This window comes from Lynx canadensis, chromosome B4, assembly GCF_007474595.2.
Source record: "Lynx canadensis isolate LIC74 chromosome B4, mLynCan4.pri.v2, whole genome shotgun sequence".
Taxonomy (NCBI): Eukaryota; Metazoa; Chordata; class Mammalia; order Carnivora; family Felidae; genus Lynx; species Lynx canadensis.
This window is the reverse complement of record NC_044309.1, coordinates 113782129-113796442: the sequence shown is the minus strand read 5'-3', so window position 1 is coordinate 113796442 and position 14314 is coordinate 113782129. Positions and strand designations below refer to the sequence as shown.

At 43.4% G+C, this 14314-nt stretch overlaps 1 protein-coding gene across 1 annotated transcript in view; it reads right to left on the bottom strand.

Moving 5' to 3' along the window:
* Positions 1-14314, bottom strand: part of PLEKHG7 (pleckstrin homology and RhoGEF domain containing G7) — a 128070-nt gene that overhangs the window by 33662 nt on the left and 80094 nt on the right. Inside the window, 5 exon segments of the mRNA XM_032593795.1 lie at positions 1989-2126; positions 4292-4382; positions 9332-9378; positions 12715-12781; positions 12783-12848. Coding sequence (XP_032449686.1) covers positions 1989-2126; positions 4292-4382; positions 9332-9378; positions 12715-12781; positions 12783-12848 — 409 coding nt within the window.

The following is a 14314-nucleotide window of genomic DNA, read 5'->3' as shown; positions in this document are numbered from 1 at the left end:
CCAATTAGCACTTTCCTTCCTCATCAGAGTGGTTGGTTCAGGAGAGGGCATGTGGCTTAAGCCAGTCCAATCAGAATGAAAATGAAGACTTTGGCTATGAATGCTGAGAAGAGATCTTCTCTGTCCCTCTCTCTCTATGGCCTCAAGGACAGCAGCCAACTGTGACTATAACAGAAGCCTGTCATAAGATGAGACTGATGCTATGGAAAGCAGGGATAAGAGATGGAAAGAAATTTTTCCTTGGTTTTGAATTCCTTGATCAAACCAACCTTGAACTCTCTCCCACCTGTGACATTAACAGCCACATGGGCCAATAAAATCCTACATTACTTAAGCTAGTTTTCTGTACCCTAACAGATATCATCTCTAAGTCTTAATTTTCTGAGTGTCTTTGTGGTTTAAATTTTGCCGGTAAAGTACATAACATTGTGACCTACCCAATCAGTATTATTTACATTTTAACTGACATTTATATAGCACCTGATAGATGCCAAAGAAAACTAATCTGATCATGGCAATGATTAGATGTTATGAGATAGCCAGAGATGGTATCGTCATCCCTCTTTTATATCTTAGGGGAGGGATTGGTAAATGACAGCCTGTGGGATCAACCAGGCCTGCTACTCAAATAATGTTTTATTGTAATACAGCTATGCACATTATTTTTCTTTTTCCTTCCTTCCTTCCTTCCTTCCTTCCTTCCTTCCTTCCTTCCTTCCTTCCTTCCTTCTTCCCTCCCTCCCTCCCTCCCTCCCTCAGTCTTTCTTTCTTTCTTTCTTTCTTTCTTTCTTTCTTTCTTTCTTTCTTTCTTTCTTTCCTACAAATTATCTATAGCTTCTTTGGCACTGCAACAAAAAAGTTGAGTAGTTGCAATAAAGACCACGTGACCTGCAAAGCCTAACATATTTACTGTCTGGACCTTTATGAAAATGTTGCCAACCCCGGATTTAGGAAATGGTGGACTAGACTTTCTTAAGGTCAAAGCCAGAGGCAGATCCAGAACTTGAACCCAAGTCTCCAAGCACAGCATTTTTTCCTGTGTAACAGAGTAGCCTGAGTGCCAAAGCCTTATGGGCAGAGGCAACCTTGGCAGCAATGTGGCTCTTCCTCCCCTGTCATCTTGGAAGGCAGCTACTCCCTGCCCATCCTTTGCCCTGGAAAGGAATCCTTTGCCAAGGAATTCTCTGCTCATAACTGCACTCGATCACGGCTGCAGCAGCACACAACATCGGGGACACCATTTCTCCCACAGATACCACGAATATACTGTGGAATCTGACCCCACTGCATCGCGTGTGAATGGTTGCCCCAGAAATCTGTGACCTGTGGCTGATAAGAAGATTTGCTTGGCATTGTTCAGAGGGAACAAGAGCTCCAAAAGAGGGAACTGACTGAAGGTGGGACAGGTACTTTGAGGATGGCGGTGAGCTCCCCCACTCTAGAAGTGTGTGAACATGAGGTGAGAAGGCAGAAGAGATTCAGACATCAGATGGGGAGCTGGACTAGTTTACTCAGAAGATCTCACACAAACCAAACAGGCCATGTTTAAAAAAAGGAACAGAGAGGGGCGCCTGGGTGGCGCAGTCGGTTAAGCGTCCGACTTCAGCCAGGTCACGATCTCGCGGTCCGGGAGTTCGAGCCCCGCGTCAGGCTCTGGGCTGATGGCCCGGAGCCTGGAGCCTGTTTCCGATTCTGTGTCTCCCTCTCTCTCTGCCCCTCCCCCGTTCATGCTCTGTCTCTCTCTGTCCCAAAAATAAATAAACGTTGAAAAAAAAATTAAAAAAAAAAAAAAAAGGAACAGAGAGACACCAAGCAGCAGATAAACAAAAATACACCATAAATGCAATTTTCTTCAGATTCCCTGAAAGAAGGGACCTTCCCCTCAACTTCCTTTTTTTAGCATGGCAGGGAGAAATGAGTCCCCAAAGAATCAAATTAATATTTTCTATCTACTATGAAACTGAAAGACGCATTACCATCTTAGGAACTGATAAAATGGTCCAAGGAATCAATGCATTCACCCGTGAAGACTTCCAACATGGCCACTTGCTGCTTTCTCAAGTCTAATTAATTGGTAGGAAGTTTTTGATATGTTTCCATGATTTCATTCCAGGTTTTATCCAGGACATGGGAGAAAAGGGAGAACAAAACATTTCCACCTCGGTGAGTTGACTTGCAAAGCAGCAGGAACAGGTGATTTCCAAAACCATGTTTCCCACTGCAGGCCCCAGGCATCCCTCTTGCTAGTGGTTCTGCAAGCTACTCAGACTGTAGAACTTACATATCAGTTAGAAAGAAGTTTCCTCTCTCTGAGGGACTTTGGGGTGCCAATTCCTCCTGTTGCAAAGCATGGGAAGCATAGTATCCATAATGAGAAGAAATCTAAATTGATGTTGTTTTGAATTATGCTTCAGAATTTAATGAGCCCTCTCCAGTTTATTGCCCCAAACCCTCAAAGAACCCCAACCTCAGAATTGGGAAGTCTGATCCAGGTTCCACTGGCAATGCTTGTTGAAATTAACTACTGAAGCATCATGAAATAAGAGTTTTAACGTTTAAAGAGACCTTGAGAATTTGTCTTATCAACACCGAAAAAACAAGCAGTCTAGTGAAGAAATGGGCAAAAGACATGAATAGACACTTTTTCTTTTCTTTTTTTTTAATTAAAAAAAATTTTTTTAACATTTATTCATTTTTGAGAGTGAGAGAGACAGAGCATGAGCAGGGGAGGGGCAGAGAGAGAGGGAGACACAGAATCCGAAGCAGGCTCCAGTCTCCAAGCTGTCTGCACGGAGCCCAACGCGGGGCTTGAACTCATGGACGGTGAGATCATGACCTGAGCCGAAGTCAGACGCTCAACCAACTGAGCCACCCAGGCATCCCTTAGACACTTTTTCAAAGAAGACATTCAGATGGCCAACAGACACATGAAAAGATATTCAACATCACCCATCATCAGGGAAATACAAATCAAAACCACAATGAGACACCACTTCAAACCTGTCAGAATGGCTAACATTAATAACTCAGGAAGCAACAGATGTTGGAAAGGATGCGGAGGAAGGGGAACCCTCTTACACTGTTGGTGGGAATGTAAATTGGTGCAGCCTCTCTGGAAAACAGTATGGCGGTTCCTCAAAAAATTAAAAATGAACTACCCCATGACCCAGCAATTGTACTACTAGGTATTTATCCAAAGGAGACAAAAATGCTGATTTGAAGGGGTACATGCACCCCAATGTTTATAGCAGTGCTATCGACAATAGCCAAAAGGTGGAAAGAGCCCAAATGTCCATTGACTGATGAATGGGTAAAGAGATACATAAAATGGAATATTTTATATTTATGTAAAATTTATATTTCCATTTATATGTAAATGGAAATCTTGCCATTTACAACAACATGGATGAAACTAGAAGGTATTATGGTAAATGAAATAAGTCAGTCAGAGACAGAAAGATATCATATGATTTCACTCATATGTGGAATTTGAGAAACTCAACAGATGAACTAGGGGAAGGGAAGGAAAACTAAGGTAAAAACAGAGAAGAAGGCAAACCATAAAAGACTCTTAAATACAGAGAACAAACAGGGTTGCTGGAGGGGGATGGTTGGGAATGAGCTAAATGGGTGACTGTCATTAAGGAAGGTACTTTCCAGGATAAGCACTGCGTGTCATACATAAGAGAGGAGTCACTGGATTCTACTCCTGAAGCCAAGTCTACATTGTATGTTAACCAACTTGAGTTTAAGAAAAAAGTTATCTTATCAAAAAAGGCTTAGAGGGGCCCCTGGGTGGCTCAGTCAGTTGAGCGTCCGACTTCGGCTCAGGTCATGATCTCGCTGTCCGTGAGTTCAAGCCCCGTGTTGGGCTCTGTGCTGACAGTCAGAGCCTGGAGCCTGTTTCAGATTCTGTGTCTCCCTCTCTCTCTGCCCCTCCCCCACTCATGCTCTGTCTCTCTCTCTCTCTCTCTCTCTCTCTGTGTCAAAAACTAAATAAACATTTTTAAAAAAGGCCCAGAGATGTGAATAATAATAACTTTCCACATTTGTACAGGGATTTCTGGTCTACAAAGTGCTGTTATAGCCATTACCTTTGTTAAGATAAAATAGCTTCTCCCAGATTTCAGTGTGCATTAGAGAGAGCAGACCATGTTCTGCTCAGCCTCAGCTTGTCTCCTGCTTTCTGCTGGTATTATGAACAAGGGAATAATCTGACAACTTAAAATAATGACTACAAGAAAAAAAAAAAAAAACCCAGCCTTGCAGCAAACAAGTTGAGTTACGTTATGGCAGTGGAACTCACAGTCCCTGAAGTCTGTAATTTTCACTGAGGACAGGCAGTTCTCCAGGTCAGGTATGTGCCTGTATTTGTCTTTGCCCTGCTTAAAGAACATTAGAAATAGGATTTTCAAACACAAATTCTTTAAGGACACAACTTTAGTAGCCTCAGCATCTTCCATTCTCTAATATGCATGAGAAAAGATTGCACATTTTGTCTGTAAGCCACTAACACTTGAAAAGCCATTTCTGGGGCTCAGGTCATGATCTCACAGTTAGTGAGTTTGAGTCCTGCATTGGGCTCTGTGCTGACAGCATGGAGCCTTCTTGGGATTTCTCTTTCCCTCTCTCTCTGCCTCTCTCTCTCTCTCTCTCTCAAAAAATAAATAAACATAAAAAAATTAAAAAAAAAAAGCCATTTCTGAGTCATAGTCTGACCCATAGAACCACAGAATTTTAGATCCAGGGGACATTGACCGCTGAGGATGTCTAGTCTAAGTATCTTGTTTTACTTATAAAAAGGAAAAAAATCCAAGACTCAGGACAATCATATATAGCAGACTCAGCAGACAGATAAACTTTAGTTTCTCTCTTGCCTTGTGGGAGACAGAACGTCCTTCTCAATCCTAACTTCTCCAAATACTGGATCATAGAACTTTAACAGAAGGTGCCTCTGATGTCTTATTTCAACTCATCATTTAGCAGATGACTAAATAAAGCCCAGTGTTAAAGGACTGTCCAACATGATAATTCTGTGCTAAAGAATATCAGAATATTCTAGAAACTCTAGTTTCCTTAGAATGGAACCACCCACATTTTTTGTTGTCATTGTTGCTATTGTACAATTTTTTAAAAATATTAGTTTAAAAAATCTGATTACAAAGATAATCATGGTTATGACAGAAAATTTGAGAGACACACAAAATCAAAGTAACCCATAATCCCTATGTCTAGATAACTCCTGAAAACCTTTTTCTGATGGTATTTATGATTCATATTTAGTGGTGTCATATTTACCCAACCTTTTGCAACTTGGTTTTTAAACTTAATATGTTGTGATCTTTTTATATTTTTATTTGACTCTTTCAGTAGTCTGTTGCAACATCATGAATTATCCACTTAAACAGTTCATTTTACCAACGAAACCGGGAAGAAACGCTCATAACAATGTGGAGGGCTTTCTGAAGTCTACTTGGCTGCATTTCAAATGAATGTTTATCACAGATAATTTTTTAACTTGTTCTGTTGCCTCAGGGTGCATGATGTATGGTGCATAATGGTGGATCTAAGCAGTTTGGTGAAGTTACTCAACTTTACGTTAAGGAGCAAGAGAAGGCATGAGTTATCTGCTGTTGTGGGCAGACGGCTCCCTGTATATATGTGAAAGGAGAACTGTAATAGTTCTAGAATGTGCTCACGGGCTGTGGCTGGTTTTTCTGGTAGGGTTATGGCACTGGAGAAAGAAATCTATTAGAGGCTCATTAGCTTCCACAGTAGCAAAGGAATCTTGCAGCCAGCTGGAGACCTCCTACAGGATTTAGGACATATGCCTTTTGTTGCTGTCTGAAACCATAGTGACTGCATGTTGTGGAAATTAAAAAATCAGCAGGCAGTGGGAAAATAAAGAAACTGAGACAATAGAAGCAGTGTTGGAGCTATGGGAAAGTGGGCACCAGCCCTCTATCTTCAGGGGCACTCACTGTTACTTTCCATGGGTCTGACCAACCTCTTGACCAAAATGCTTGGTGGACATACCAGTGAGGAGGGAGGGGACAGTCATTTGAGAGGTCATATTAGCTCTTTAGGGTAACAGACCCATTGTTGGAAACCTTGTTGCTTCTGCTTTGGTGGTATTGGCTAGGAGAGGCAATGAGAAGCATTTGAAGCATATTTGAAAGGATATAGAGGGTAAAGAAAAGGAATAAGCCAAGGTTAATTTTGGGGTCTCAAACTTAATAATTAAAAGGTGGATGGAATGGAAGTTTGCAGTAGCCACTGGTATCTCGGAGCTAGAGTAAAATGGACATATGTGGATATATACATTTTGGAGTGGTTTACAAAAATGACATTAAATCGGTAGGAACAGGCAAGGTTTTTGAGAGCTCTGATAAGAGAAACGAATGAAGACTGTTCAGGTCTGGTCGTGAAGCCCCACATTTGGAGAAGCAGGGCAATGTCAGGACCGAAACAGACTCAGAGCCAGATTGTCTGGGACTGCTGGGGAGGGGACAAGACCCCATCCTACCATTTAAGAGCGGTGTGACTCAAGCAAGCTATTGAGCCTCTCCAAACCTTGACTTACCCATTTGCAAAAGGGGATAGTCATGTGACCTACCTTGTTGGATTGTTGTGAGAATTAATGAATCAACATGTGTAAACTGTGACATATATAAACAGGAACACGTATAACAGAATCAGTGCCTGGTAGCTGGAAACATGATATATGTGTTTGCTTTTATTGCTAATATTGTTTTTTTGAAGTTTATATATTTATTTTTGAGAGAGAGAGAGACAGAGAGAGAGAGAGAGAGAGGGAGAGAGAAGGGGCAGAGAAAGAATCCCAAGAAGGCTCTTTGCCATCAGTGTGGAGGCCGATGAGGGGCTGGGTCTCACAAACTATGAGATCATGACTTGAGCTGAAACCAAGAGTCAGATGCTTAACCGACTGAGCCACCCAAGCACCCCACTAATATTGCTGTTGATCGTTGGGAAGAAATGAAGGAGAGAAGGAAGGATGGCAAGAAAGGAAAAATCTGTAATAGATTGGGGGAATCCGTTACAACATAGCAGTGCGTTTGTTATATTCTTGTGGATTATCATTTATGGAGATATGAATTACTTGATAAATAAGGCTCCAAAGATGAAGGAGCGAGTAGACAAGTCAATTTGAAGAGGAGAAAATATTGCATCCTTTTGAAAATGAGGCTTCAAGAAATGAATTTCCCTTCACTACTGAGAACATTTGCTGAACGTTTTGTCATTCCCCTAATTATTCTTTTTGTGGATCTCCACCACTGCCTACTCACCTCCAACATTGTGCAAGCCATTTAGCACGTTCTTTTTTTTCTCATTTTCATGTCAGTCCAACCTTCTTAATTGTGAGTTAGGAGAGGGCATCTTGGTGTCTTAGATATCTAGCCCAGTGCTTGGCACATACAGTCACCCAGCACATGTGGAACATGTTGCTCCTTTAGGGGGAAAACTAGACCTGTCAGATTTAAAAATAGATTGGACATCTTCTGGGAGTAGACTTGTAGGAGCATCCCTTCCTTAGGTAAGTCTCTCTCGTCTGATAGCACGTTCTATCTCCCTGGCAGGTCTTAGAACTTCCCTGTTCTGGAGAAGAGCTGGTGGGAGATTCCCCTTCTCCTGGCACCTCACACCCGACTAGTAATGGGCCCTGCCTCCATTTTTATGAGGAAGGAGCCCAGGAAAGGCTGCACCGCAGGCAGTCTCAGATATGCCAGGAAAACAGCCCAATCATGTCCCTAAAGAAGGGTTAAATGAGAATGAACGATGAGCAACAACCCTGGTGCAAACAGTGTCAGAATTGAACCAGTAGTTTATGATTTGAAGCTTGTGATGTTTAGACTGTGTCCCTATGAACTGAATGTGTCTTTCCCAAACTTGTATGTCAAAGCCCTAACTGCCAAATGCATTGGTACATTTGGAGACGGGGCCTTTGGGAGGTAATTAGGTTTAGATGAGGTCATGAGGTTGGGGCCCCTGTGATGGGACCTGGGCGCTTATAAAAAGAGGAAGAGATACCAGTGTGCTCTCTCTCAGCCATGTGAGGCTGCAGGGAGAAGGTGGCCACCTACAAGCCAGGAAGAGAGCCCTCACCATAACCCAACCATGCTGGCACCTTGATCTTGGACTTCCTAGCCTTCAGAATGTGAGAAATAAGTGTTTGCTGTTTCGGCCAGCCAGTCTGTGGTATTTTGTTATAGCAGTCCAAGCTGACGAAGACACTCATACAGATTTCTTATGCTTGAAAAAATTATGTGAAAGTCATTCATATATTCAGTTAGGAGAATAAGTAGTTTCACAAATTCCAATTAAAATAATACTGCCAATAATGTGGCCAGTACTGACTGAGTGTCTACCACATGCCCAGCTCTGTGGTAAGCTCCTACAAACATTATCTGATTTACTCATCATGACCACCTTATGAGACAGGCACTATTACCATCCCTTCCTTACAGGGAAAGACCTGAAGCTGAGAGAGGGTAATTCATTTGGCCAAGGTCACAGAGCAGTAGTCAGAACAGCATAGATTGGAACCTCAGAGGGCTTTTGATTTCGCTGTAGGACTTATAAAAAAAATATCAGTGTGTGTGTGTGTCCACGGATGACAAACTGATTGGAGGCCACGTGGGTAGATTTTTTTATTAGAACGAGGCACAGCCACTACCCATAAGGCCTACCGCTCTGCTGGCTGTAGGCGTGTCGATATGTCAATGAAGCAGGCCTGAAGGAAAGGCTGGATTATGGCCAGTCCTTGTCTGAGGTAGTAAAGAACCAGGGATCATTGATCTTGACTTATAACTCTTCAATAATTGATGGAATCAAGAATGAATTTTAAAAACCTATTAGGATTAATCCAGCTGGCTTTCCCAGAAGTAGATGTGTACGTGTGGAATGTGTTTCTGTAATAGCTCATTAATTTTTCAGCGTTCCCAATGTGCATGGCGCTGATTGCAAGCTGGGGCATACGCTTGTGCAAGTTTACTTCAACGAGCGGGCTGTTTCCTAAGCTGTATCAAGTTGTAAATCTGGGGGTTGTAAAGCATCACAATATTAGGATTCCTTGTTTGTTTGTTTGTTTTTGCAGGGCTCATTAGCCACTGGCAATTAGCATGTTTCGCTGCACAAAATGGCATCATTTGGCACCTTCTGTGGCCACTGTCACGGATGCGATGATATCAGTTAAACTCCATGTGCCATCTGCTATCACGCAAAGATAAAGTGGGATGAGGGGGCTCTTTGGCCATCTTTTACTTTCTTAGCTACCAGAGGCTTAATGGAAACAAAAATGACTATGTGCAACACTCTCCGTGCCTCTCTGGGAGAAACACCATCTTGGCTTTTTGGATTCTGCCGGGTGAAATGAAAGAACATATATTAGTAATTCAAGTAACTGGTGACAGATCAGTACAGCAGTTTACTAAACCTGCCCTTTCAAATGAGCTCAACAGAATTTATCCTGCTTTGATTCTCTTCTTGAGAATCACAGAATGAATATTTATATTTATGCAGATGAGCAAATAAAGCAATGTCACAACTTAAAGGTCGGTGTCCTCTGGCTATCTTAAGGTGACATTGCCCTGCTTCTTTACTCTTGTAGTATTGTTTAGTGTTCTTCCCCCATCACTTGAGGAGAAACTTATGAACTGCATTAAAGATGTCCAGTAATTTCTTGAAGTCAGAAAGTCCTGTTTATAGCATTCTACCATACACCAGGCCAGCACCTGCAACTTCAGTAGCCTGGCCAGACTTGATACATGGAGATTGCATGGACCTGATAATCCCCATGTGTGGTTAGGAGGACTCCTGAAATAGGAGCCCTATTGTCCTTGACCACCATCCAAATAATCCTTGGGAGTTTCTTTAAATTGAGAAGAAAGTCATTTTGGGGATTATCAGGAAGTGGGGATTAGATTCTGGCCTCTCGATTTTTATGTCATTTGCATCAACTTGCAATGCTACTCAGAAAAAGCTGGGAACTGTCTCTTAGGTTTAGACGAAATGCTCTGATGACTCAGTCTACAAAATGAATGTCTTGTGGGTCTGTCTCCTTTCTATTAAATTCATCAGGAGACTCTGCAGAATACTTCAATCAAATAGAAGCAATTACCCAAGCAGCATTTACTACAAAGGATGCGCTTGGAGGACTTTTCCTACTGGAACCCTGAAAGGCAACTGTCTAGCTGATTATCTCACTCATTCTGACCACCTTATTGATCTTTTTAAAGGGGAGATGGTGGAATCTCGGTAGGGACGAATCAGCTTTGCAACTCTTAGCCCTCGAATGCCCAGTGGTAAATTATTATGTCCAATTTGAACGGCAATAATTGGGGTCTCTGGTCTTAGCAAATTTCTCTCTGCTTTTCTAACTTCGGGGATAATTTTAGGGCCTTGGGGAAGAGACACAAGTGTTCAGGAGAAGCTTGAAAGTCTTTATTGAATCCACAATCTTATTATCTGTATCAAATACTGAGTTTTGCTGAAACAGAATCTCTATTTCAACAATATCTTTAAATGACACATTTGCACATCAAAGCTTGAGAAGCACGGCACGTACCATGATTTTGGGACTTGGAGACTCTGTTCGAAACTCCTTGAAAAGGAGATGCGGTGGGGGTACCGTGGAAGATGTTGCATATCTTATACTATGTGGTATTTCCCGTGATGGTAGGCACACAAGAGAGAACAATTAGTATGATTTAGAAGCACCATGAATGGTGCAGACTTTCCTGGGCTCCTTCCTGACATAAATGCAGGCAGGGCCAGTTACCGCTGAGGTCTGAGGTCCCAGGGGAAGGGACATCTCCCACTTGCTCTTCAGAGGGCCCCCCAGTAAGGGCTGCGTGGGAGATCGAAATATGACTGTGTTCCTTAGTGTGGAGGTTCCCAAACTTTTTAGCTGGCATCAGAATCAACTGGAGGTCTTGTTAAAAAAAATAGGTTGCTGTGTTTGGGGCTCCACCCCTGAAGTTTCTAATTTAAAAGGTCTGGCATGGGCCCCGGAATCTGCATTTCTGACAGTTTCTCAGGTTAATATGGAAGCTCTGCTCTGGGGCCACCAGCCTTTGGGAAACACCGCTCTGGGTGTTAATCCATGCAGAGCATTTGCTCTCAAAGTGTACTAACTTGTGCTAAGCGTCTGCTGTGTTTAGAACGAGTTCTAATTTCTAGGGATCTGTCCTTGAGTAGATTGCTTAACCCCACTTGATTGTTTCATTTGGGTTATTATGTCCTACGAGACAGTACATGTTCATGTGGATTTGTTATGCCCAGAATTCGTGATTCCCAAAGACCACCAGGGAGCTGAGTCCGATGCAAAAGCAAAAGAGCCTTTATTCGAGCTAGCTCGAGCTCAATCCCCTACCTGCACTGATGCAGCGGTGAGATACCAGGGAGAGAGAGCGAGTTTCAAAAGCACAAAGGTTTTATTGGGGTCTAGGGGCAGTTGGTGAGGTAATGGCTGTGGCCTCAGCCAATTGGCTGGGGAAGGGTCGGAGTCCTGTTATGCAGGTCGCTGGGCGTGTTTTGATTGGGAAGTTTGAACGGGTGAGTGGGAGGTTACTCAAGGGGAAGAGGCATGGTCGGCCAGCATAGGTCTGCCCCTTCAGATCGTTGTGTCGTATAAGACCGAAGAGGTGAAAGGGATCCCTAAAGAGTGAGGAGCAAACAAATGTCAGCTATGATTTGTTCACTAGTGGCTTTCTGGTTCCACACACAGAACCTGCCGCTGCCCATGCTGAGTGGCCGAAGCAAGCTGGCTGGAGGGGGAAGGGGGGAAAGGGGACGGAGGGGGAGGAAGGGTATGGTTAGCAGTTAAAAGCCTAGGTGCCATTTGTCTGACTCAAGCCGTCCGACACCAGGCCTAGATCACTTCCGAGTCTCGCTTTCCCCCTTTTGTGAATGAGGAACGAGCCTGGTGTTGTCAGGGGTCCAGGGCTTCTGGGGATGCCTTGAAGGTGAGCCTGTGGGACTTTCCCCAGCTTCCAGCATTGCAATTCCACCTGGATTGGATTTCCAAATAAGAATGCTTTTGTAAAGAGGGCGCCGCTAAAAACAAAACCCGTTTAAAGACTACCAGGAAGGATAATCTTCAGCTTTCAAAGTTCACCTTCAGACTCATGGAGGATGTCCCCAGAACAGCACGATTGTTCTTTTCTTTCACAACCAAGTTGAAGATGCAGACAATTTAGCCCTAAACCTGCCCCTCTCTAATCTGCTCCAACAGTAATCTGTTGTCACCAAGACCTCTGCCTCCACATGCCACCACCCTGGATGGAAAATCAGTGCCAGTCTGAAGGCCAGGAGGGAGGTGGGGTCACCAATACAACAATGATGGGAAGATGCCCCCCAGCACAGAGAGAGCATTCTGCTCCCCGATGGTGACTGTCACTGGTGAACCTATTCTAGGTCCTAGACCTGGGGTAAATTATTTGACAAGAGGAGATTTTGCGAGAAGACCCATACCTTATACATCTCTGTAAGTTAACGCCTAATACCAAGACTGGTACTCAGCTGGTTCCAGTAATTCATGGCTGATACCTGTCCTGATTGGTGACACATGCATTCTGACTGGTTACTGCACACGTTCTATTAGTTATGAAATATTTTGAAAATCCCCTTCCCTATTCGTCACAGTAGCTGTCCCCATGACATGTCTGCAGTGAAAGGAGAAGGAGCAAATGGGACCTGAATTCAGTAGCAGAAGGGGGTGGAACAGGTAATCTGCAGCTACATCTGACACCGGAATGTTCCCATGGGAACACATCAAGTCCAGAGAAGTTGAGCACCGCAAAACCCTGCCTATGCTCATAGAACCTGTGCTTGAGAGATGAAAGGAGAGCTTAGAGCTGGCACACAGAGAGGGTCCTCCCTTAGGCCTCCTTTGGGCATCTGGAAGTGACTGCTAGCCGCCTGGTTAATGGCTGCTTTCTCAGAAGGACTTGGAGGCCACTACACGTTCCAAGCACAGGAGGGCTGTGATCTCTCTCTCTCTCTCTCTTACACACACACACACACACACACACACACTCACTCACCCGCATGTACTCAACACCTTTGGGAGGCTTATTGACCATTCACGATTTTGATTGACCCGCAAACGGGAGAGCTCACCTGGAAATGTCAATGCAAACATACCTGACTGAAATGTTCTGACTCAGAAGGATACCAGGAGAAAGCCCTCAAAGGCAGAAGTGTAAATCATGTGCAAAAGATGCACACTGCCTCCCAGGTGAGTAGGATCCATGGATGTGGCCACCAGCACCCCCTTGGAATCCAAGTTATCTAAAATGTATGCGTGACCGAGTCCTTCTTGGCTTCAGACACTTCAGTGGCTCTTTGTCTTGTACCAGAAAGACATGTTTTTAAGCACACACATGAGCCTCTCATGACCTGGCCCATTTACCTTCTTGATATTCCTTACTCTGCAATTTGTTTTCTGGAAACAGGGAATGGATTGTAATTTCCACACAGAGCGGCCCACACTGGCGGTGTTTGCCCTCTTCCTGCCCTCCCCAAGCCCGACTCCTAGTCATCTTGTGAGATTTAGGGCCAGGGATTATCTGTTAAGTAACTTAAAAGGGAAAATACTTCACATTAGGCTGGTGTTTAATTAGCTGTGTGCCCTTGAGTTTTAAAATCTGTTTTGACTTGATCTTTCTCTGGTCTTCTCCCTCTCTATTATCTTCATTGGAAAATTTTAAGATAATGGTGCAGGCACTGCTAGGCGCTAACCCAATGTGTGTGCTCTCCATTTTTCTTGCTACAAAAACCCTGCTTTGCTTGGCAGCAGGTGCAGAATTAACATGCTGACTTGCTCTGAGGCCATGTGACTCAAATATGGCAATGAGGTTTAAGCAGGAGTTGCAGGATGCGGCTTCTGGAAAAACTTTCTCAAAGGGGACAGACTTGATAGCTTCTGTCATATATATATATATATATATATATAGTCATAATATATATAAAAAATATATATAATATTTATATATATGGTATGTTTATTTATTTTTGAAAGAGAGAATCAGAGAGCAAACAGGGGAGGTACAGAGAGAGGGAGACACAGAATCTGAGCTATCAGCACAGAGCCTGACATGGGGCTTGAGGTGAGGCTTGAACTCATGAACTGTGAAATCATGACCCAAGTCAAAGTCAGACGCTCAACCAACGAAGCCACCCAGGCATCCCTGATCTTTTCTCTTCTTGTGGTCTGGAATATGGCTTGATATCTGAAAGCATACCAGTGGTCTTGCAAAGATAACAGCAGAACAGAAAAACAGAAGGAGCCTGG